This window comes from Mastigoproctus giganteus, chromosome 13 (assembly GCF_048544385.1).
Source record: "Mastigoproctus giganteus isolate SK-2022 chromosome 13, ASM4854438v1, whole genome shotgun sequence".
In the NCBI taxonomy this organism is placed as follows: Eukaryota; Metazoa; Arthropoda; class Arachnida; order Uropygi; family Thelyphonidae; genus Mastigoproctus; species Mastigoproctus giganteus.
In genome coordinates this window covers 125,828,360-125,855,665 of record NC_143587.1, presented here as the reverse complement: position 1 = coordinate 125,855,665, position 27,306 = coordinate 125,828,360, and the positions used below count along the sequence as shown (strand labels likewise).

Below are 27,306 nucleotides of genomic sequence, written 5' to 3'. Positions count from 1 at the left end.
ATAAATAAATAAAAATAACCACTTCCACTTCACCCCTCTGTTCGTTCGAAATACCTGTCCAGCTGAGCCTTAAACTTATTTAGGCTATCAACTTCCACGACAAGGGATGGAAGTCTGTTCCACCCACCAACCACCCGCTGGCTAAAGGCAAATTTCCGCACAAAATTTCCGCACATGCAAGATAATTATACCATATATCCTGGGAATCGGAAAACAGCTAGAACCTAAAATATCCAAACTTCTATAGAGCATCTACATATTTTAAATAGCATCTGACAAAAAAGAATCTTCTGTATAACCCACAAAGCACCACATACTTTTTACAGTTTAAATGTTTACCGAAGTGTAAAAGGGCATCACCCCATCTGTATCTCATACTGTGCGCCCTCTTCACAATGAGTTGCCATGTATTGCACTACCTCGAATAAGTAACGCTTCACTAAAAGAGAAGACGATTGTTACTTATTCTCGGTGGGCACCACCACCACCCAGACGGCACTGTTTCAAGGGTAGTTGGCCTTTCATTGGTGGGTGGGCAGGTATCCTGGTATTGCAGACATGACAATCCAGTTGTGAAGGAGGAGCACAATATGAGACACAGACAAAATGATGCCCTTTTACACTACTAATGTAGTTTTTTGCCTTTAAGAGTGATCTATGGTGGGTTCACACCAATATTATATAGATTATTTGTACTCTTAAACCTATGATGCCTTGTTGCATTGACTTTAATTTATACTTTGTAATTTTGTAAAGAATTTAATTTAAGTAAATCATCTTAACTAAATCATCAAAATGCCAATACTGTACTACAACTCATTAATGCAACACAACAATGTGATGCTGTTGCAACACCACAATTACTAAATCGATTCCTTTCATGCCCCAATCTCCCCCATAGGGCCTAATGATGGAGTTCAGTTGAACCTCAAAATATTGCCAAGTATAAAGTGTAAATTGACGTCAATCCACCTCAATAAACATCCAAAACTCTATTTCACTATATCACATAGTGAAATCGTGCTTTTAATTTCCTTCAAATCATAATGAAACCAAATTCTCAAATATAATAATTTTTTTCTGGTATATATTTGCGGCATTTCTCAGGAACGTAACCCCTGCAAATAGCGGGGGTTTACTGTATTTGGATCTTAGAAAGCTTTTGATACTGTTGCACATGGAAGACTGCTGCACAAATTGGAGCAGTGTTGCATTGGAGACAAATTGCTGCTATGATAAACGGATGGATTAGTGGGAGAAGACAGAGTGGTAATCAATGGACACTGCTCTTCGTGGACTAATGTTCTACGTGGAGTCCCTTGGGGTTCAATGTTGGGTCTGTTGTTTTCTGTATTTATAATGATATTGATGATGGTATATCAGGTTTAATGTCCAAGTTTGCAGGGTTGTTAAGAACACTAATAATAGTATGCTGCTGCAACAGGATCTAGAAAAGTTGAGCAGATGGACTGAGAGGTGGCAAATGAAGTTTAACATTGACAAATGTAAAGTACTACATATGGAAAACAGTAACCCCAGAGTAACATATCAACTCTGTGCTACTACACTGACAGCAGTAGAGAATGAAAAGGACCTGGGGATAATTGTGCAGGCAGATATGAAGTTTTCTAAGCAGTGCAGACGGTCTGCAAGAGTAGCTCATGGTGTCTTGTCAATGATATACAGGAATTTTTCTAGCAGGGATAAGGAGGTGATTATTCCCTTGTATATGGCAATCGTCAGGCCACACCTTGAGTACTATATACAGGTCTGGAGGCCTCATTTCAAGGAGGATGTAGAGCTGCTGGAACGAGTACAGAGAAGGGCAACAAGATGAATGGAACAAAGGGTTGCTGTTATGAAGAAAGGCTTAAGTTTTGCAAATTACAGTGTCTGGAGACTAGGCACAGGCGAGGTGATCTGAGAGAGGTGTATAAAGCCTTGAATGGTTTGAGCATGCTCAATGCCGATGGGATTCTTCTTCTTGCTCAGAATAATCACCTGAGAAGGCATAAATTCAAATTGAGGAAAGACAGTTGTAGGATAGATGTGTGGAAGTTTGCCTTTAGCCAGCAGGTAGTTGACTGGTGGAACAGACTTCCATCTTTTGTTGTGGAAGTTGATAGCCTAAATAAATTTAAGGCTGAGCTGGACAGGTATTTGGAATGAATGGAGGGGTGAAATGGGAGCGGGTTTTTTTTGGCTAATGCTGCATAAGCTTGCTTTCTTGCATCGTATGCTTCTACTAATGCTAATGCATTTTACGCTCAATTATGGACAAAAAAAAAAAATATGAAGAAATGTGGCAGGAAGTACAACGAACATGACTATCTAAACAATAAAGAAATTAAGCAGAAGTGTTGTATTTTAAGACTAGCTTTGCACAAAGCAGCAGAAGGTTAAGACTTAAATTGAAGATAGATAAACATTTATTAAATATAGATTGAATATAACAAATTCTCCAGAGTGTACAAAGTTGCAGCATAGGATGCAGATGTATATATAATAACTATGAAAGATAATGCAAAGACAGAAGTGCAAGTCACACAAAATGCCACAATTAAAAGAACAGAAAGCAAATGGCTGAAGGTGTAAAGACTATCTAAAGAAAGGAAACAGAAGTGGCTGTAATTTAAAGAATAGCATCGTGCAAAGCAGGAGATCGCTAATTCTTAAATAGATATAAAATATCACATGTTGTGCTATAAGTCAAAAACAGTGGAAATAAAGGGAAAATAAAAATATACTGAATATGTCAAATGCACCAAAGTGCACAAAGGTGCAACAAAGGATGCAGAAGTATACATATATATATTATAATAAATATAAAGATGTAAGTATGAGTTACACAGAAAGCCAAAAGCCAAAAAGGAATAATAGCCAAAACATAAAAGAATTATTTTAAAGGAAGTGACTTGTAAAATAAATAAATTAATTAATTAAATTGACCTGTAAAATAAAATAAAATAACAGTAGCTGGCATCAGATAGTGGTGGATAAATTTATCCTTAGTTCAAAAATGGAGAAATGGAACAAAAATACAATTAAATCCGATGTCAGTGAAAATAAAGGTTGATACATGATCAGGTTTTTCATCAGGGGACTACACCTGACCATGTATCAAAGGACTGTGTTTCCAAACTTGTCCAAAGCTGTGTAAGAGTAGAAACTTGAAAATAAAGTAAAAATAACAAAAAAAAAAAAAAAGGAAAGAAAAGAAAAATAACTCCTGCAAAGTATGGACAAGGTATTTTACAGGTCACTCCCTTTAAAATATTTATGAAAAAAATAGACGTTGCATTATACATGAAGTTGGCTTTTACACGAGTATATACAGTACTCAAAATATAAAATAGATATATTTTATATTTTGAGTATCGTATATACTTAAAAATATACATATATATAGAGGGTGATTCACTACCAGTGCGACAAACTTACAGGAGGTGTAGGGGGCACAAAGACGAATCAAAATCACATAGCATTGCAGGGTCCGAAATGCCTTCGTCATGCAGTAGAGGACGTTGAACGGGAGGTTGCGTGAACAGCGATCCCGCTGGAAGTCAGCATTTGCGAACCGGTTCCCGAGGCAGTAGGATGGACGAGTATTCAAACGTTGAACTGGCCGACATGCACCTCGCTTTTGTGATGCGGACTGTAATGGGCGCGCCGCTCTGCGCTTGTACCAGGAACGTTTCCCACACAGGTGTGATCCTCATCATACGATTTTTGCACGTGTGCACAGAAGGTTACGTGAGACTGGTTGTTTCACGAGAGGTACCGTGAATCCAGAGCGAACGACGAGGACGCCAGACAATGAGGAGAATGTCCTACGTCTTGCAGAAGGCAATCCGAGTACGAGTACTCGAGCGATAGGCCAACGATTGGACATTTCCCAATCCACTGTATGGAGGATACTGTCAACAAACCAAATGAGTTCATACCATCTGCAATGCGTCCAATCATTGGAGCCTGTGGATTATCCACTCTGGAGGACTTTTGCTACTTGGTTTGTTCAACAGAAACAGTTCGCAAATGCTGACTTCCAGTGGGATTGCTGTTCACGTGACCTCCCGTTCAACGTCCTCTACCGCATGACGAAGGCATTTCGGACCCTGCAATGCTATGTGATTCCGATTCGTCTTTGTGTCCCCTACACCTCCTGCAAGTTTGTCGCACTGTAGTGAATCACCCTGTGTGCGTGTGTGTGTGTGTGTGTGTGTGTGTGTGTGTGCTGTATATCGTGTGCTAGCCAGGTTGGTAAAGTGCCAGCCTGGCAACCCAAAGGTTGCGGGTTCGAATCCCGCCTCGGGCTTGGATCAGAGTACTGCAAAAACCTTGGGAGGTGCATTATGGCCACAGAAGCCAATGCGCCAACAACTAACTAAAAACAAACATACTGTATATCACTTTTTGTTGCTTGCAGTCTACCTTATCAATTTCTGTACTTTTCAGTCAACTATTAATATTTTGTAGTTCTCACCAATTCATCAAATTCTAATGTAGTTCATACTGAAGAGCATTTCTAATTATTATTAACCATATGGTACAAAGAAGCCTGAGGCTTATGCTGCACCAGCCAAAAAATATTTCTGCTAGAGAGAGAAAGAACATGAGTCAGATGTAGAAGGGAATCGCCAAGAAAGACAAGAACCATGATATCCAGCTCAGGACTCTGGGTGCACCAAGCCCATACTTACCAGATGTGAGCCCCTGGAGCTGCATCAATTTTGAAATACCGAAGAATTTCGACAATAATGAAATAACCTTCACCACTTAAGTGTAGTTTCTTTCAACTTAACATCAGTCAATGTGAAATCAACTGGTAATTGCAAGACCTGCATCACTGCTTACCCAGATTCTGAAACCCCAAGCAGAAATAAAATCTGCATTTGTTTGTTTCTTTGATCTTATCTTGAATCCCAAGTGTATTACATCATCTTGAAACCATGATGTGTACTACACCTTATAAGCTAATGCTTTAGCAACATCATTAGTATTTGTGTTAGTAAAGGCCTAAAGATGCAATGAAGCTACTAATCCTGACATCAGGCAGAAGACTGAGATACAGTGGTACCTTGGTTTGCGAGCATAATTCGTTCCAGAAATGTGCTCGTAATCCAAAGCACTTGTATATCAAAGTGAATTTCCCCATAAGAAATAATGGAAACCCAGATGATTTGTTCCAAAACTCAAAAATATTCATATACTGTAAAAATGATTAATACAAAATACATACATCCCTTTTTATATTTTTAAAAGCAATCGAATTTATTAATTATTGGGTAGGACGATTTTCACTGTCACTAACGGAATCACTACTATCTGTTGAGTTTTTCTTTTTGTGCGACTTTAACAAGGAACCTCTCCAATGACACTTGCTTTTGCCTCCTTTTGAGGATTTCACAGAAATATGACACTGCATTGTCGTTAAAACAGATTCATCGCTCGCACTGCCACAGCCTTACTCGGGTGGTGCTTTTCTACGAAATTTTGCACTGTTTCCCACATTTTCCACACCTCCCTAATCTCATTTGAAGAGAGGGATGTCTCCATTTTTTTCTCCTCTTCCTCAGACGAGATCTCCATAACCTCTTACTGTTGCTCGCGATGCAGATCCATCAGTTCGCTGGTGGTAAACTCCTGGCCATGTTCCTCCACCAGCTCTTGAATGTCTTCCTTATTCACCTCCAGTCCCATGGTCATCCCCAAGGACACAATTTCATCGACAACTGGCAGCTCCTGTTCATGAGCAAACCTCTCAACGCAATCAGACCACAGTTTTCTCCAAGCAGAATTGAGGGTTCTCGTGGTGACCCCATCCCAGGCTTTATCGATGATTTTGAGGCAGTTTATGATGTGGAAATGATTTTTCCAAAACTCTCAGAGGGTAAGGTTAGTTCGTTCGGTCACCTCGAAGCATCGCTGAAATAGTGCCTTGATGTAAAGCTTTTTAAAGTTCGAAATGACCTGCTGATCCATGGGCTGGAGTAATGGAGTAGTGTTGGGAGGAAGGAACTTGACCTTAATGAACTCGAATTCTTCCAGTAAGTCGTTCTCAAGGTCTGGAGGATGAGCAGGAGCATTATCCATAACCAGCAAGACTTTGAGTGGCAGTTTTTTTTCTAAAAGGTATTTCTTCACTGCAGGACTGAAGACCTTGTTGATCCACTCAACGAACAAGATACGAGTGACCCAAGCCTTGCCGTTGGACCTCCACATAACGTTTCACTGGCTCTTCTGCACCTTGCATTTCTTGAAGGGTTGTGGATTCTCATATTGATACACGAGCAGGGGCTTGACTTTGAAATCACGGCTTGAATTAGCACACAGCAAGAGGGTGAGATGGCCTTTCATGGGCTTGTGACCGAGCATTGCATTCTCTTCTGCTGTAATGTAGGTCCTCTTTGGCATCTTTTTGCAAAAAAGCCCCGTCTCATCGCAATTAAAAACTTGCTGCAGCAGGTAACACTTGGAAACCACGAGCTTCTGGAACTCGGCAACGAACGCCTCAGCTGCCTTAGCATCCGAACTTGCAGCCTCTCCGTGCCTCACAACACTATGGATGCCACTTCTCCTCTTAAAGTTATCAAACCATCCCCTGCTCGCCTTGAAGCCTTCTTTGTTTTCTGTAGACATACCTGGCTGTTTACTTACGAGGTCGGCATACAAGGCCTTTCCCTTCTCACATATCAAGTTCTCGGTCACAGTATCACCTGTTAGTTGCTTCTCGTTTATCCACACCAAAAGCAACTTTTCTACATCTTCCAGAATACGTGGCTGTTGCTTTGATATTCTTTTGACTCCTTTTGCTACATCTTAGTCCCCTTAGTTCTTCTTTCTTCTTTAATATTGTGCAAATTGTTGACGTAGACTTCTTATAAAATCTTGTGATGGCGGCCACTTTCATACCTTGTTCGTGCTTCTCGATGATTTCCTTCTTAACTTCTACGGTAATCATCTCCTTCTTACTGCCTTCTTTTCCAACCCTTTTCTTCATTGGGGCCATTTTCGTAGTGCACAGTTAATAAAGAACAGTCACTACATTTGAACACAAAATAAAAAAATGCTTTACGCACATACACGTGGTCACAACGCTAGCACGAATGTTGACTGTATACGAATGAGGTATGCCAACTGAGACCGAGCATGTGAGACGATTAACCACAATCCCGAGCAGCACGTGATCACGTGACACTCGGCAGGCAATTTTTAGGGAATAAAGCACAATTACAAAATGAGGAGGCACCCTTGATACACATAAACAAAGCTGCGTGCGTGTAGCAACTGAATAAACAATACCGTAAAGGAGGAGATACATTATTAACACCTCACATTTTACTAAAGTACATTTCTAGGGGTTACTACCATAAAACAATAAAAACAATTTCCAGTTGCGTTTCTGCTAGTGGAAAATGTTATAAACTGGCAGTAAACTCGACCTAATTGCATTTGCAATTATGCTGATAGCTAGAATTGTGTTGGTTTTTACGTTATGGTGAAATGTGTTTCGCCTTTACTGATATAAAACACAAATACATTTTCAGAATCTTCTCTTCATTCCTATCGTGTTGCGTTCAGTTGGGGTGATTCTGCGTTCAACTGTCATTTCTTGTAAACATAAAGGCGAATCGTGCATAAGCGAATTCGGTTCATGTTATATAAGATATCGTTCCCCTATTTATAAATCGTGTATGATCGAATTCGTGTAGGGTGAACACGTGTTATACGAGGGCTGACTGTACTCGAATTGCAAGACCTCGCTCGTTTATCAAGTTAAAGCTCGTTTATCAAGTTATTAAAAATTTTTGCTCGTCTTGCAAAACACTCGCAGACCAAGTTACTCGCAATCCAAGGTACCACTGTATTAATGAAACCAAAATTGCATGTAGAACACAGCTCTGTAATGTATATGCTGTACTCATAAGGAATTTGCTCAGATACTGTTGCATTTGGAAAGACAGCAGCAGATCCAACAAGTAATTCTGACTTTGAGCCATCTGTATAAACTGGCAATAAGTCAAAGTGTTCAGCTTGGTGTGCTGAATAGAGCTGCAGGAAACAGAAAGGAGGGTATAACACTTCATTCAGTTCTTAAGGGAGAACTGAATAAAGTGTTATACCCTCCCTTCAGAAGTCACAGGCTGGAAGATTGCATGCCAGGGTGGAATGTGTTACTTTGATGATAGGGTAACCTTGTCTACTGCGATATATAAATCTTGGAGTAGCTTTTGGACACAAATACCAAAAGGATGGTTAGCAGTCTGACCGATATTATACATGGTTTCCCACTGTGGCTCAACAAATGGTACAAATACTGTAGAAACAACTGCCTTGGTCGAAGCAATAAAGATGATTCATTTGCTAACACGTAGAAACCCTGCACAGGTGATACATGAAGTGTTCCAGTAGCAATACAACCTGACAGTGAATAGCATCCAGCATCAAAGTACACTGTTTCTGGCAGATGCATATACCTGGAATCTATAATCTAATTTTGATTGCAAGAGTGCATGATACAGACAGAGAAGGTGCATCAGTCTGTATCCCAAGAGGTAAAGGAGAGAGCACGAAGTATGTTCAAACCTCTCGTGCACTTTGTATGTAGTTGATGGACGTGTTGTAAAAAAGTGAGCTTTTTATCAAACATGAGCCCCAAAAATCTGGTCTCGGGTATTATTGTAATAACCTTATGACCAAGCCTCATTTCACTTTCAGGATTAAAATTATACTTACAACAAAAATGCCCACAAAGTCTTTTTTGGTGAGAACCTAAAGCTATTTGTCACTGCCCAGGAATTGATACAATCAATGGCATGTTACATCACTGGAAAAATATGTTAAAGTCACCAATACAGAAGGCACTATTTACAGTTGGAAAAATAGTTGTTCTGTAACTGAATTTACTTTGATGGCAAAAAACATAACACATAAAAAACTCATCCTCAAGGCACTCCCTCTTCTTGGCAGAAGAACAGAGAGGGGGTGGATCCCACATGAACTTGGAAAGCCCGATGGGATGTAAATTTTCTAATAAAAACAGGGAAGTGACCTCTAAGACTGAAGCTATAAAGATTTTAGGTCTTTTAAAATACCAAATCTTCAAGTTGTGTCACAAGCCTTTTCTGTACCAAAGAACATAAACACCTGGTATTCTTTTTTTAGGAAAGCATCTTGAATTGTTGTTTCCAGTCCAGTTAGATGGTCCAATATAGACCTGTTTTCTTCAGAAGCTGCACTGCACTGCATGTTGGAGAAAAGGCCATTTTCTTCTAAATACTATGTAAGGCAAGCAATGATCATTCTCTCCAGGATTTTGAACAAACAGACAGCTAGTCAGAGAAATAGGATGATAGGACTTTGGGATCCTTTCCTGCTTAGGGACCCACAAATTTTAGTGTTGGGTATTTAATAATTTCATAACAAATGTTATCCAACATAACTTACCTTAGTAAGAGTCAGAGCTATTTATAACTTTTGTATGGTAAATGGTCCACTGTATGGGTAAAAAATGAAATTAAATATCTGTTTTTCATTTTTTCTGTTTCAGGACCAGGAACTCTGGGGAGTTAGAGCAGTGGTTTTCAACCAGGGTGGCACGGAACCTTAGGGTGCCACAACAACATTCCAGAGGTGCCACGTAATTTGGGCTTAAGCTACTTAAACTTATTATTATTTTTTAATTTATATGTTTATTTCATTATAAAATGGTGTCTACAGTATCTTTTTAATTTTGTGCTGATCTATAATTGATGTTTACTTGGTACCTCTATATAAAGAATAAAATTATATACTGCATATATATATATATATAATTTGTATTATGAAATGTAATTTTTATAATTATATTATTGTAATAAATATCATATAACATATATATATTTTTAATATCATATATATATACATATATATACAGTATATAATTATAATTATTGATAAAAAGTAAAGAAAGTTAAAAACGACAGTAACTGTAACTAATATGTAAATAATATTTATGAGTCAATGCAGTTGCAAGCAATCATGCAATGCACCCATAATGTCTATAATATTACGGATAATATAAAGAACCATTAGAATAAGCAAATAAATCCAACAATAATACCATCAGGGACCTAAGACAACGCAAAAAAAAAAAAAAAAAAAAATTATTATCGTTTTTTACCGACAATCTAGATGACGTCAACTGGGGCCAACCACCCAGAATGAAGGCAAAAAAACGACAAGGTTCTCTGTTTCTGTGATGATAAATATGTGCTAAGTAATTTAAATCTAAACCAAATATAAACCAGTATAGGCCGAAAATAAATCGAATATAAATAAATCGAAAGATGATAATAAAATTTAGAAATATTAGAATCAAAGGCAAGAAATATAAGTAAAATATAAATGTAATCATATATTAATCATCGTTGACCCGACAGAGAACATAATTTAATGATTAAAATAAGATTTAAATATATAATACATACTACATTTGACCGTATCTAGGACATAATGTAATAGTCGTCAAAATAATATGTGGTGCCCCCTATGTGATGGATACGGTAAAAATAAATAATTAAATTAAAGCATAGAGAAACATGCAGATAGTAAGAAGAAAAACTAAAGGAGTAGGAATAATAGAACCTGAACTCCACAAAGGCGAAAAATAGTGGTATAGATAAGAAATAGTTTCTCCTACGTCCTCGGATTGCCCTAATAATTTCGGAGAAATAAAAATAAAGAGTGTAGGACAGTTTAAAGACATTACAAGATATAAGTTGTGGCTCGGGTATGCCCGGGATCGCAAACCCGTTCCTATAGTAGGACCCTGAGCTGAATTTGCATGTTATCTCAGCGTGAACTTAAGTAAATTTAAATGAATTTAACTATATATATTAAAAAAAAAAAAAAAAAAAATAGAATAAAATTAAAAAAAAAAAAAAAAAATGATACACTGTAATTTGCAAGCCGGTGGGTACAAGTTTTCTACGCCGTAAGACACCAAGAATGCAAAGTATCCTATTTACATATATACATGGCACTAAATATAACGATTATATTGAAAATTATATTAAAACAATAGGTTCAGAAAACAAATTTTTGAAATTAATAATGTTTATCGCTTTCCTGAAATGATATTTCAGGTAAGCGATAGGGAAATTATTATTGATCAACCTGCCGTACAACACTGTTAAGCCCGCTGAACAATTTTTATTACTATTGCAGATATAAGCAATTCTTAGACATTGTGATAAAATTATATTAGCATGCACTGATTTTGATATATTAGATTTCCAATTTGTAAAGCTTACTACGTTAAAATTGAATGCATCTCTTTTATTATATACGTTTACGTCTATATTATTATTATGCAATATTTCTATATGAAGATCCAGATAATTTGCTATAGTATCAGAACTATTAGTTTTTTCCAATACAAGTTCTACTGGATATAATTTACTGTAATCCTGGACAAAATGTGGACAATTAAAAACACATATATCATCTACGTATCTATATATAAGTAGGTTATCTTGGAATTCTCTTTCTGTATAATGTAGATAAAGGTTTGCGATTATGCTTGATGCTGGACTTCCCATAGGGGTGCCAGTCACTTGTAGGTATAACGATGTTCCGTCATATATATATAATTATTAAAGATGCATAATTTTATTAGAGAATCCGAATAGGTTAAATCAACCTTTATAGCATTTTTATTTTCTAAATATAGTTTCTGGATATATATATATATATGCGGATATATACAGAGAGAGAAAATCTAACAGGCAAAAAATTGAGTAGGGGTGCCGCAAAATAAAATAAATTACTCAGAAGTGCCGTTATTAAAAAAAGGTCGAAAACCACTGTGTTAGAGAATGTTTCCCAAGAGTATTGACTATTGCAGTTGAATCTGCAATAGAACATCCATTATATTCCAGAATAAGTAAGGGTGTAATGCATACTTCTTCTGCATTTTCCAGATTTGTCTGTCCCAGACCACCTTAGTGCTGGTCAACTGGGTAATAGAAGAAGTAAAATGGATCTCCAATTCCTTCTGGCTCTGATATAATGTGCTTTAGCATGTGCATTTAAAGGCAATGAGATTAGTCAAGGTGAGACACTATCAGAATATTCCCATTTTTATACTGCTGTGCATTCTGCAGTCCACCATGGTTTTGGAAATGGTGGAGACTGGGAAGATGTTTTCAGAACTACAATTGCAGCTGCATGTACATATATGTGATATACGTAACTACATCATTGATGGACTCTTGACTGCCTGCAGTGTGTCTGGATGATCAGCATCATGTAGTGTAGGGCCTCTCATCATGTGCCATGTTGAGGGGACATCCTTCCTAAAATGAGGCTTTCAGACCTGTATGCAATACTCAAGATGTATCCTTACCATTGCTTTATACAAAAGAATAATTACTTCCTTATTCCAGTATACCACTGACAAAACCCTAATGAGCTGTCCTAGCTGTCCATCTGCTCAGAGACCATGTCTGATTGCACAATTATACCAAGTCTTTTTCATTCTCTGCTACCTTGAATATGGTACTACACGGTCGGCATGGTATCCTGTGATTACTGCTACCCATATGCAGAACCTTGCATTTCTCAATGTCAAACTTCGATTGACACTTCTTGACCATCTGACTAATTTTTTGAGACCTTGTTACAGTAGCATACCCTGACAACTGTCATTAACTGGCCTGACAACCTTTGTACCATCTGCAAACTTAGATTTTATTTTAGATTATCTAGATTTATTAATGATATTTATGAAGGCATCAATATCAATACTGAAAATTACCCCAGGGGCTCATACCTGATGAGTATGGGCTTGGCACACCCAGGGTCCTGAGCTGGATATCATCATTCTTCTCTTTCTTGGTGATTCTACTTTTGACACTCTTCTCTCTCAGGGTAACTCAGGAATTTTTTTTGGCTGGTGCAGTATAAGTCTCAGGCTTCCTTGCACCATATAGCTAATAATAATAATAACATAAATATAAATACTGCAAACAACACTGGGCTCAGCAATGAACCCTGGGGAACTCAACTAACAAAAGTAGTCCAAGAAGAGTAGCATCCATTGATAACACTGTCATCTCCCAGTCAAACTATTACTTTATCTATGGCCCACACTATTCCAATTTTTACAGCAGTTTTTTTGTGTGGGCTAGTACCATAAATTTTTTTGAAGTTTAAGTATATTATGTATGTAAGAATTATTTTTTGCATCCAGTTGTTTTGTTACTGTGTCAAAATATCCAATAACACTGGTCAGACAAGAATGCCGCTGTAGAGCAATCACAGCATGGATCTGTTTATTAATTTTTTCTTTTGGTGGCCATTACTTCAGCCCTACTGATTTACGAATAATTAATGTAATAATTATGCATTCCTGATACACTACAATTTACTGTGTTTGAAAAAACCAAATCAAAACCAAACCATCCAAGCCTATCATAGTGTCAAAGTGAAGTGATGTGATTTCCCCTTAAATCACTTGTCAGTTCATTTATTTTTTTGTCTGGGTTAGTTTTTTGCTATCCTAAGTGTAACTTCTAGTTGAAGAAAGGATGAAATGTACTGTTGTTTACAAAAATTTACTTTGTAACTAAATGTAATACACTTGACAAATGGTAGCTGTATTCCCCTCCAGAGGTAGCTATTTGTAGTTAACATTCCACTGATATATACTCTTTTATTGCATCTCTAGCTGAGAGGAGAAACTATGTGTCTACAGTAATTAGTCTCTGAGGATACCTTCTGTTTACAAAAATTACTTAGCAAATAAATACTGAATATACTGAAGTGAATGTAGTAGCTAATTTCCCCCTCTTGGAAATATGGTAGTATGATGTACAGTAGATACGAGTACATATGATATTTGCTTTTTCCAGTTTCTAATATTAAATTGCTAGTTTTTTGAACATTATTTTTTTTTTCATAATTTGTTTTGGGGATGTGATTATACCTGCAATATATCCGAAACTGCGGTATGAAGAAGTGTTATATATAGAGCTTGCGCTGTATTATGATCACTTAGTGATTCCTTTTCCTGGATTTTCTTAATGTATGAAGAGTCACTGCTGAACATAAAACTCTAGTTTACAAATTGGTTTCACTGTTATCCTGTATTCTGTAATTTTAAACAATTGTATGAGGGATGAAACCACCATTTGATGTAGGGAATGAAAATAAATAATTTTTTTTGTAGTTTTTCGGATTGATTAATTGTCATATTCAGTTGTAGTCTGACTTAATGGATAAGATTAATTCTTTAGGATACATACATTTTATAAAACTATTTGTCAAAATATTTATTTCACTATCTAAACCTGGTTGTGTATGTGTTAGTTGTCTGACGACACCAGGGGTTTCCTCCATCTCCGCTGTTGTGTACTGAAATATTTATAAGCATTCAAAAATTGATTAAATACTTTTGAACATTTGTGAACAAATGAATGGTAAGTATTATAGTGAAAAAACATACCTGTATTTGTAGGTTTATAATACAGGTAGTCAACGCAGAAATGAAAAACTTTGAAGATTTATTATTTTTTTTACTGACAAATACAAAAAGAGGAATATTCACAAAGATCACAGTCGGTATGCTTGAGTTTCAAGTGATATACGTAAACATAACATCTGAGTACGTAATGTGATGGTCCAACATCACAGACATTCAATATGTGCAGCAGTTGTTGTTGTTATTTGAAAGCTATTGGCGCAAGAGCAGCTTAGGCTATAATGCGCCTAGCCTAGGTAGGAGAGTTTTGTATATCAGCATTTTTTCACTTTACTTGTAGTTTATGGCAGAACCAAGACTTTGCTATATATATTTGTGTAGTTTCTCTATAAAAGGTGTACTATTAATTTTATATGTTTTGAAAGTATCCAGTTAACTTAAGGAAGGAGAAAACTTTGGTTATATTTGGCCGGTCATCTAAAATTGTTTTAAGCATTAGGTTGTTTTGTTTATTCATTATTGATTGAAAGGCTCTTTGACGTTCTCTATGAAATTTTGGACAGTTCACCATGAAGTGATGTATAGTCAGCGGAACTTGACAGTTTTGGCATTGAGGGGGGGGTCTTCACCTCTGAGTAGGTAACAGTGAGTCATATGTGTATGCCCGATTCGCAATCGAGCGAGGATCACTTCTTCCTGTCTATTCGATCGGAAGCTAGTAGACCATGGTCGAAGTGTTTCTTTTATTAGGCGAAGTTTGTTGTTAGTCTGATCTAGCCAGTGTTTTTGCCATTGTTTTATACTGCTTTGGTGGATCAAGGACTTGTAATCTGTATATGGCATTGTATGAAAGGCATAATCAGATGTGGAAGCTTCTTTTGCTACTTTGTCTGCTCTTTCGTTTCCAGTTATTCCTGTGTGGCCTGGGATCCAGCAGATTCTGATATTGTGATTTCTTTGTAATACCTTTGATACTGAAAATTGGATATGTTGTAGGATTGGATGTCCTTTGGTATTTGCGTTCTGCAAAGCAGTAACAGAGCTAAGCGAGTCCGTGAAAATAATGCTGTTTGCTATCTGTTTATGTTTGATGTGGTTTATAGCCATTGAAATGGCTTGTAATTCAGCAGTAAAAATACTGCATTCTTTTGGGAGTTGTTGGATGAAGGTACGATCCTCAAAATGAATTGCAGCTCCTACACAAGTCTCTGATTTAGACCCATCTGTATATATGAAAGTGTGATGTGGATATTGTTCTTTGTATGCTGCATATAACTGCTGGTAGTTTTTTCTGGATAGAGTGTTTTTCCCCCAGGTTTGAAAATACATATCATATATGGGTTGAATACCATGGTGGAATGGTCTGTGCAATTGCAGTAGCTATGTTGTCATAATCAAGCTCTCGGCTTAGTAGTAAATCTTTCAGACGGATGTTGGCAGGTCGATTCATCCGTGGATGGGCTTGGTATATGTTTTCCCAGTTATATGAAAATAGAAAGTCTCTATTTGGATGATCACTGATAGATTTTATCTTGACGGCATAGTGCAATAACAAGTTCTGTCGTCTAAGCTGTAATGAAGGTTCATGGGCTTCTGCATAAAGGCTTCGTATAGGTGAAGTTCGAAAAGCGCCGAGTGCTATACGGAGTGCACTGTGGTGTATGGGGTCTAACCATCTCAAAGCACTTGGTTTAGCCGAGTCGTAAACAGCTGCTCCATAGTCTAGTTTGGCACGAACTATATATCGATAAAGTTTGAGAAGTGTATATCGATCTGCTCCCCAAGTTGTTGCGGAAAGAACTTTGAGAATGTTTAATTTCTTTAAGCAAGAAAGCCTGAGTTGTTTAATGTGATCAAGGAATGTTAGTTTCTTATCCAAAAGAAGTCCTAATAATCTTATGCTTGGTACTACTGGGATAATATGTCCGTCAAGTTTCAATTCGGGATCAGGGTGGAGGTTTCGTTTTCTACAGAAGTGTATACACGCAGTTTTTTGTGTGGAAATCCGGAAGCCATTTGTTTGAGCCCATTTGCTTATTTTGTTTATTGTTCCTTGTAGCTGCCATTCTATACTTCGCATATTCTGAGAGTGATAGGAAATGCTGAAATCGTCAACGTATAAAGCTGCATCAACGATTCTTGGAATGTGCTCGGTTATTGTATTTATTTTAATAGCGAACAGGGTAGTGCTAAGCACAGACCCCCCGAGGCACTCCTTCTTGGATGAAAACCTTTGAAAGTATTGTCTGCAGCCTAACTTGGAATGTCCTGTGTTGCAAGAAATTTTGGATATATTTAGGAAGATGTCCACGTAAACCAAGCAGGTATAGGTTTTGAAGGATTCCATAACGCCATGCCGTATCGTAAGCTTTTTCTATATCAAAGCAGATCATGACGTGATGTTCCTTTCGGATGAAGGCATTCCATATACTGTTTTCTAATTTTATAAATAGGTCTAGTGTTGAGCGATTTTTCCTGAAACCATGCTGTGCCGGGTCGACAAGACTATTACTGTTCAAATACCACATTAAACGAGCGTTGATGATTTTTTCCATAACTTTGCCTAGGCAACTTGTTAAAGCAATTGGACGGTAGTTGCGTGGATTGGAAAGATCCTTTCCCGGTTTTGGGAAGGCCAGAATTATTGCATGATGCCAACTATCTGGAAACTGGTTTTCTAGAAAGATTTTGTTGAACAGTTCAAGTAATGCCATTTGGGATTGGTGGTCAAGTTCCTTTATCATCATGTAGTGAATTTGGTCTGGTCCTACAGCGCTTTGCTTTGTCTGCAACAGAGCTGTTTTTAATTCATGGAAAGTTAACGGAAGGTTGTACTGTTCGTCATTTCTCGTGGAAAAATTCGGTTTGTGTTTTTCTATTCTTGCCTTGTATATTTGAAAATTAGGAGTACAGTCCTCGTATAACACGTGTTTACATTACACGAATTCAATCATACACGATTTATAAATAGGGGAACGATATCTTATATAACACGAACCGAACTCACTTATGCACGATTCGCCTTTGTGTTTACAAGAAATGGCAGTCGAACGCAGAATCACCCCAACCGAATGCAACACGATAGGAATGAAGAGAAGATTCTGAAAATGTATTTACGTTTTTTATATCAGTGAAGGGGAAACACATTTCACCATAATAACGTAAAAACCCACACAATTCCAGCTATCGGTATTATCACAAATGCAATTAGATCGAGTTTACTACCAGTTTATAACAGATTCCACTGGCAGAAATGTAACTGGAAATTGTTTTTATTGTTTTATGGTAGTAACCCCTAGAAATGTGCTTTAGTAAAATGTGAGGTGTTAATAGTGTGTCTCTGCCTTTACGGTGTTGTTTATTCAGTTGCTACACGTGTGCAGCTTTGTTTATGTGTATCAAGCGTGCCTCCTCGTTTTGTAATTTTGCTTTATTCCCTAAATATGAGTAAAATGTGTGAAAAGGAAGCGTCCTGGTGAAGACACTACAGATTCAGAGAGAAAAAGAAAAGCAATATCGATAAACAGAGGCCGACTGGATCAAAAATTCTTACCCGGGAAAATTTATAGTGGCCTCATACTACGGTTTATGGCCAAAATCACTCCGGCCCACCGGGGTTTCGCCTCTGTCGATAGAGAAAAAATATGAAATTGTGAAACGCTTTGAGCGAAATGAAAGACCATGTGATATTGCACGTGATACAGACCTAAATGAGGCATCGCCAAGAATTACAAAGAATGCAGAGAAAATAAAAAACTTTCATAGCAGGAACAACTCAAAGTGTAATTAAAATCCATTAGATTAAGACACAAGAATTGGAAGAGATGGAACGGCTGTCATCTGTTTGGATAGAAAACCAAACAAAAAACAAGTTTGCTTACAATAGAAGCAAAAGAATTAGCAATATTTTATTACGTAATAGTCGTAATAAAATACGTAAGTATTTTATTACGATTATTTATTGTGTTTGGTAATGTTTTGGTTACAAATGTGTGTTCAATCTTGGGTGGTCGGCACCTAACCCCATTTTTCCCATAGGGCCTGTTGTTTATATTGCACGATTTTGCATTGCACGAGGGTTTCTAGGAACGCAACTATCGTGCCATACGAGGACTGACTGTATATGATGTGGTTGCTGATGTTTTGGCAAAGGTTTCACCCAGTGCATTGGCTATTTCTGAAGGCTGTGCGGTGATTTGTCCATTCCAGTTTAGGATTGGAGGTGGATTAATCTGGTATCTGCCATTCATTTTTCTGATTTTATTCCAGACAGTTTGAGATGGTGTGGAACTTGTTAAAGTGGATGCTGATAGCAAATATCTGTGCAGCAGTCATAGAATGGACTAAGTCAAGTTGTTTCATTACAGAACACAACCCAGTTTGGGTACTGTGGGTTATGGTTTAGACTGGCCAGCATGTGCACAGCATAATTTTTCCTTCTGATATGATCTTTAAATGTTATCTCCTGAACCAGGGGCTCACATCTGGTGAGTATGGGCTAGGTACACCCAGGGTTCAGAGCTGGATATCATCATTCTTCTCTTTCTTGGTGATTCCCTTCTACTTTTGACTCTCTCTCTCTCTCTCTCTCTCTCTCAGGGTAACTCGGGAATTTTTTTGGCTGGTGCAGCATAAGCCTCAGACTTCCTTGCACCATATAGCTAATAATAATAATAACCAGCTAAAGGTCATATGGATACAGTTGTATTCAAAGGGCTACAGCTCTGTCCATATAAGATTCAAGTGTTTGATAATGCCATCACCTTTTATCATACTTTCTGACAAATGTGATGGAATTATCAATAGAACCGTGATTTTTTTTCTCACTGTTTATAGTTAAGTGACTAACCTTATAATTTAATTAACACCTTTATTATAAAAGTTAGTTTCATCATTATTATATATATTTCCTCTTAATCATGGAAACAAATTTTAAAAAAAACACACCTGTCCAGCTAGTACTGCTAACAATTAAAGGCGGACGATCATTTCTCATTTCTACTACTCCATTTGATTTTCTAGTAAATCTAGTTTCTTCTATGCAGTGATCATCTGCTGATGTCCTGAAAGATCAAACAATATCAGTACTCTAAGAACAGGCAAGTAATTAACAAGTATTTAGTTCAGACCCTAAAAAAAAAAAAGAAGCAATTTTAAACCAAAAATGAGCAAAAACTTCATTCATTTAAATGCTTAAGACATATGGGGAGATGCTAATGAAGGTCTTTTCAACTTTTTTTATGTATCACCCTAATAATAAACCTTTCACTACTTGTGAATTTAAAAGACAAAGCACACCCTAAAAAAGAAAGAAGAAAAGTAATTCCCCAAAATTTGAACATCATCCTGTTGACAACACACACATACTTTTTTTTTTTTCTCATCAGAAATGGCTACCTGTCCCTGGTTGATTTTTAAAATATTCCTCAAAGAGAGATGACATGAAAAGTGAAAATTTGTGTCCTTGAAACTACTCTCCACCCAGGTTAATATTCAATACATTACCTTACAAACACTCTTGAAAGAGTCAACAATGATATTTGCTTTCTACAGTTGCATTAGGCGCCTCCGTAGCCAGATGGGAAGGTGCAGCAGTGTGTAGCACACGCTTCTTGATTAGACCGGGGTTCGAGCCCGTCACCACCAAATGCGGAGGATGCGGAAAGGTCAAGGGAATGACCACTACATATTCCCGGAGAAATATGGCATTAGTTGCTAATGCTCCTAAAAACCAAATAACAAACAAACATATAGTTGCATTAGTGTGAACATCAGCAGCATAATTAGGGGGAAATGTAGCCTCTGCTATAGTTACCAAATGGAGTTAAATAAATTACTAAAATAACTAAATTTATAACAATTTATAATTTATTTTAAAATATTTTTTAAATGACTGATTTTTTTGTTATCTAGATCAATTGTAACACTATAGTTTGATATAAAAGCTACAAACTATAAAGTATTTAAGGGCAAAGGCCTCATGCTATAAGGTAGAATGACTAATATGTAGGTTAGTGCAAATGCATCATTTTAACATAGCTATCTACCAAAGTAGTTAAATTAATTAATTAAATTGGCATCATTTTGGTTATATCTCATATTGTGACTGCCTTCACAATGAGATGCCATGGTATTGTACAACCTCAAATAAATAACACTTCACCAGTGGAGAAGACTGTTGTTATTTATTCTCAGCAGATACCACCACCCAGATGGCACCATTTAAAAGCTTGTTGGCTTCTCTTCATTGGGTGGGCCCCTGGGGTTGAATGCTTCCCATTTAGAATTTGCTGTTGGTAACATTATCAGTTGATCCCACAGTATAGAATTTAAGAACCTTCTGAGACCACCACAGTCACCTTTACAAAAGCAAAACCCCCCTTCCCTTTAACTTAATTTAAAAATGCCAAAATTCTATATATGAAATAGTAACAATTTACTAAAGAGATTTATCATTAAAAAAAAAAAAAAAGAAAAAAGGTGAAGCTGTAAAAATATGTTTGTAGGTAGTTCTCAAGAACGCAGTTACTTTATAACTTCATTATTGTTTCTCAGGTTAATTACAAGTGATTTCTCTTTAGGCAACATTATACCCATCCTGTTTCTTTTATAATTATTTTCATGTCCAGATGCAACTGATATATTTTCTTCATTTTAGAATCCATAATTTTCCTTGTCACAGAAGTTAGACTTAACAGATCTGTAGTTATCCAATGCATCCTTAGGGTCACCTTTGTAAACAGGAGGCACATTTTCTCATCTCCATACTTTAGGGACTTTCTGTGTCTAGGTGGACCTTCATAATATTTGAAGGTTTGGTGATATGCCTAGATATTTATTTATTTTTTTAAATATAACTAGATAAATACCATTAACCAACGTGTTATTCATATTTAACTGATAATTTCCCTTTCAGTCCTCTGTTAATCACAAAAATATTTAGTTATCAACTACTGATATCTGAGTAAGTAGTGCTACCAAAAACTATGTTGATATTATATTTATTTCCGAATTGGAAATATATACACAATGGAGTCAAATGTTTCGTGGTATTTTCTTACCACTTATTTGGTGACAGCTGTCTTTATATCACCATCAAAAAAGATCACTTTGGTCACAAGTTCTTGTGACTAAAGTGATCTTTTGATCACAAAGTGATGATTCTAGTGAAGGTGACTAAGGTGCAGAAACTGGTTAGTTCCTACACCTACACCTTAGTCATCTTCACTAGAATCATCACCACTTCACCTGGCTTGAGGATGACTATTTGTTAAATCCCAAAATGCTACCAAAATATTTTTGAGATGATTACATTTCATAACTTATACAACTTCACACAGAGTAAAAGGGTATATTTCTTTTCGATTAACTATAAGTAACCAAAACTATTTACCATTTGGATATTCCCGGGATACACAAAAATAAAGAAATGTCCATTTTTTTCCAGACAAAATAATTTTGAAAAATCGTTATGAATGTTGAAGTTTCTTTTCTTATTTTATAAAAACCGGCCTCCATAGCCGAGTGGTCAGAAGTGGAAGTGCAATAGTACATGCTCTTTGAGTAGACCGGGGTTCAAGCCCCTTACTGCTAAATGCGGTCGATCTGCCAACCCGCACTGGACCAGCGTGGCAGATTATGGTCCATTTCCCTCAGCTTGAATTGTTGAGGAGGCTTCCATCCTGCAGTGGGTTGATAGCTGCAGTTTACCTTTTTTTCTTTTTTTTTTTTTTTTCCTTATTTTATAAAAAAATAAATCAACTTTAAGAGATATTTTGAAGGTTAATAACATGCAAAAAGAATCTTATAGCAGAGATACACATGATTTGCTTAAGAAAAGATTACGATTAAATTTCAAAACAACAAATATATTTTCAAGTCCTTTCATATAACACCCTATTATTATATATAATACTTACTGCGATTTTAACTGAGGATATTCTAAACTCAGTTTGAGAAAGAGGGAATGTTTTTCATCATCTTTTATTGGATGGAATCTGGCTGAAGGTCGATCATATAATACTGCTGCTCTGTATAAAACAAACAGGGCAGTAGTCTATTTCTTGTATCATGTGTATGTTATATATACAATGCACAATTTTAATATTTATATCATGATGAAATTCTTAACAAAATTACTATGAAACATGAGTCCTTGTGCAGTTTAAAATTCTTACTTTTTGTAGTATACAATTTTGATTACGTTCTTCCCCATTACATACTAAATTCATTTTATAAAGGGAACAAAGAATATTTGACATTTATAGAACAAAAGGCTTATATATTATTATAATGAACAAAAAAAAAATTCTTTGTTTGCAGTTTTTTCATCAAACACAAATATGTTTTGTTAATATTCAAAAAATGTTAATTAATACGAGTAAATTAAAGCAAGGGAAATTAGTTGGTATAAAATAGGTAAACAAAAAACACAAAAAACTGAATATCTCAAAAATAAATTCACTGTATTTTAATAAACTGAATGAATAAAGTTATATGTGAATATTTTACATTCAATATACCTTTTATATTTTAACTCAATTATATAGGTATATCCAATTATAGTAACAAAATGCAATTCCTAAAAACCTTCATTCAAGGAAAATAAAAAGAAAATAACATGAGGGCCGGAAGTTACAGCCTAGATTAGACTAGCAGACATCCCCCCCCATGAGTATACTTCTTTATATTAACACAGTACAACCTCAATATAATGTGGGTGATGAAGGGAAATAACAAATTCAATGGAATAGTGTGGTGAAGCAAGCAGTTTGGCATGAATGTCTTCTAAATAAGTTTTCACATTATGGTTTGCCAACTATTTTTTGTAACTGAGTATCCAGTTTTCTTTCTGACTGCTCGCTATGGGTGATGGTAAATGTCCCTCTGTCTTCTAACTTCTCCACTAATGCTGGTGTTTTCCAAGGTTCAGTTCTTTTTCCCATCCTTTTCCTCTTGTATATTAATGATCTTCATCCATTGACCAGAAAGCTTATCCACAGTTTTGCTGGTGATAGCACATTTCATTCCAACTTTCCAGTTTGAGAAACCTTGCCCTGCACAAACAGCTTAAACTTCTCGAATATCCACTACCAATTCCTTAAATGCTGATCTCCAGGTAATTCTCCAGATGGGGCAAAGATAACTTAGTTGATTTCATTCCTTCTAAACCTCAGTCCTGTCTTATATGTTGCAAAAAGGATTCTTTTGCTCCTATGTTTATATATATATATATATATATATATATATATATATATATATATATATATATATATATATATATATATATATATATATATTAATAGTTATATTAGTGATAAAAGGAAAGCAAGAAATAAAGCAAAGCAAGAAAGTTAAAAGACAATAACTAATATTTATTAGTTATTAGTTTTTTGCCTTCATTCTGGGTGGTTGGCCCCAGTTGAAGTCATCTAGATTGTCGGTAAAAAGCGATAATAATAATAATTTTTTTTTTTTTTTTTTTGCGTTTTCTTAAGTCCTTGATGGTATTCTTATTATTGGATTGATTTACTTTTTCTAATGATATTCTATATATATATATACAGTCAGTCCTCGTATAACACAATAGTTGTGTTCCTAGAAACACTTGTGCAATGCAAAATCGTGCAATATAAACAACAGGCCCTATGGGAAAAATAGGGTTAGGTGCTGACCACCCAAGACTGGACACACATTTGTAACCAAAACATTACCAAACACAATAAATAATCGTAACAAAACACTTACACAAAACACTTACACAGACAACTTCGTGTCTTCCTCATCTTCTACCTGACCTCCTGCAACAAGTGTTGCAGTTCTTCAGTTGAAAGTTCTTCTTCATGAGACTGAAGCAACTCTTCTAAATCTTCTTCCTCCAATTCCTCAACCTGCTTTGCGAGGGAAACACAATGTGCTTTTAATTTAGGAAGCTCGTTTACAGGATCAAAGCCTTTAAAATCATTAATAAAATATGGTAAAAGAGGCCACCATGTAAGCATTCTTTTGTCACTTTGTTCCAAGCCTCCAACAATTATGTAAATTTCATTCTTTATGTTGAATCGCTTCCAGGAGTTTTTAACTGTTGGTGCATTTTCACCTTCTGTTTCTGATATCAGCATCTTAAATGTGCGTCTTGTGTAATGGTGCTTAAAGGAAGCAATTATTCCTTGGTCAAGTGGCTGGATAAGAGATGTTGTGTTAGGTGGCAGTTCAGCAAGGGTTGGAGGGTGACTTGGTGCATTGTCCAAAATAATTAAAATCTTAAAATCCAAATTTTTCTTTTTGCAGTAGCTTCGAAACACATCCTCAAACACTTCTAGTAGAAGGTCAGTGAAGATCTGCCCTGTCATCCACCCTCTTCTGCTGTTTCTAAAGTAAACACCCAGGGTAATCCTTATGATCCCTTTAACGCTCGTGGATTGGCTGCATGATAAACAACAACAGGCATCAGTTTCAAGTCGCCACTTGCATTTGCTTCTAACATAACGGTCAATCTATCCTTAGCAGCCTTGAAGCCTGGAGCTCATGCTTCCTCTCTTGAGATATATATTTGTGATGGTATTTTTTTCCAATACAGTCCGGTTTCATCAAAGTTGGTCCAGTGTATAGCCCTCTTCCCCAATTAGTTTTTTCAGTATTGGCGGAAATGCCTTTGCTGCTGCTTCATCTGCAGTGGCAGCTTCACCTGATAACTTCATATTATGGAATGCATGATGTTTCCTGAAATTATTGAACCAGCCACTACTGGCAGTAAAGGGAGGTCTTCTTGAAGGTTTTCAGCTTTATTTCTAAGGTCTTCAAATATTACCAATGCCTTTGCTTTTACCGTAAGCAAATTTGTTCCTGATCTCTTCTTTGTTTGATCTATCCAAACAAATAAAAGATGTTCCATCTCTTCCAATTCTTTGTTTCTTGATCTAATTGATTTTGTTACACTTTGTGTTGTTCCTGCTATGAAAGTTGCTTTTATTTTTTCTGCATTCTTTCTAATTGTTCTCAGTGTTCCCTCATTTAGGCCTGTAGCACGTACAATATCGCATGTTCTATCATTCTGCTCAAAGCGTTTCACAATTTCATATTTTTCTTCTATCCATATTGCTTTTCTTTTTCTCTTTGAAGTATTTTCACCAGAACGCTTCCTTTTCACACTTTTTTTTCAAGTATTTTACTCATTTTTTTTAGAATAGAGCACAAGTATAAAAAGAAAAAAAAAATTAGGAGGCAAGCTTGATATACATAAATGCACAGCAAGCAAGTAGCAACTGAATAAACAATGCAGTAAAGGCAGAAACACTTTTCTCACATATTACATGCTTAGCACATTTCTGGTGGTCACTACCATAAAATAAAAACAATTTTCAGTTTCCTGTTTGTTGGGGTTCCTATTAGTGGAGTCTGTTATAAATGGGTAATAAAAGTCGATCTAATTACTATACATTTGCGATAATACTGATAAGTGGAATTCTGTGGGTTTTTACGTTATTATATGAAATGTGTTTCTCTTCTACAAAATCATAAAAACAAATAAATTTTCAGAATCTTCTCTTCATTCCTACTGTGTTGTGTTCAGTTGGGGTGATTCTGCTACGTTCTACTACCATATCTTGTAAACACAAAGGCAAATTGTGCATAAGCAAATTACGTTCGTGTTATATGCGACATTGTTCCCCTATTTATAAATCGTGTATGATCAAATTCGTGTAGTGTAGTGTAAACACGTGTTATATGAGGACTGACTGTATCTCTATTGGGAACTTCATCCTCACTAATAGAAGATATATCGTGAATGATGTTACTGTCCTGAACAAGGTAAATGTTGGAAGTGATCACAGAATGGTAAGATGCACACATGATATAGATGTAAGAAAAGAAATGAAAAAACTGACTCGAAAAAATAATACAAAGGTCTTTGAGATAACAGAAGAGGAGAAAAAGCAGTATGTACTGGAACTTAAGAACAAGTTTGAGCTTCTGCAGACTGTTCAGGATCAAGATACTGATGAGGAATATTACAACTTTCTGAAAGTGATAAAACCCAAGAAACCTATAGGTAAAAAGAAATCCAAAAAAAGAAAAAATCAGTCAAGAAACACTTGTCATGATGAACCGAAGACGACAAATGAAGAGCACCAAAAAAACTGACAGGGAGAAAATTGAGCATACTGAGTTATGCAAAGCCATTAGAAAGAGACTCAGAGAGAACATAAGAAAATTTAACACAAGAAAAGTAGAACAAGCATTAAGGGAAAACAAAGAATTTAAATCAGCAGTCATAAGCAGTAATACAGAAAGACAAATGATACTGAAACTGAAGAATAGCGATGGTGTACTTATGAATAGCAGAGAAGGCATAATTCAAATAGCAGAAGACTACTATAAAGAGTTATACAAGGAGTGAGGGAATGATGCCAGCAGTGGGGAAGATGGATCGAAAATTAGTAACACATACAACATACCTGATATCCCTTCCTGATGACGTAGCACATGCATTGAAGAAAATGAAGAATCAGGAAAGCCCCGGGGGAAGATGAAGTTACTGTAGAGTTGTTAAAATTGGGAGGAAGAGACATGACACAAAAACTGGCAAGACTCTTCACAAAATGCATTAGAAAAGGTGTGGCGCATAAGGAGTGCAATAATGCAATCATAGTTTTGCTGCATAAGAAAGGAGATAAATCAGAAATTGGAAATTATAGACCAATTAGCTTGTTATCCCACATCTACAAGTTGTTCAAATGGGTCATTACTAACAGATTAGAAAGAATACTTGATGAGAATCAACCGAAAGAGCAAGCTGACTTTAGGACAGGATTCTCAACTATGGATCACCTTCACGTAAT

General features: G+C 36.3%; 1 protein-coding gene across 1 annotated transcript in view; it reads right to left on the bottom strand.

Annotated features, from left to right (window-relative positions):
* Alg1 (ALG1, chitobiosyldiphosphodolichol beta-mannosyltransferase) overlaps positions 1–27,306 on the bottom strand; it is a 238,764-nt gene that overhangs the window by 99,079 nt on the left and 112,379 nt on the right. Inside the window, exons 8-9 of the mRNA XM_090387354.1 lie at positions 22,384–22,494; positions 19,412–19,527 (exon numbers count right to left, since the gene is read on the bottom strand). Coding sequence (XP_090243480.1) covers positions 19,412–19,527; positions 22,384–22,494 — 227 coding nt within the window. The remainder of the gene's footprint in view (positions 1–19,411; positions 19,528–22,383; positions 22,495–27,306) is intronic.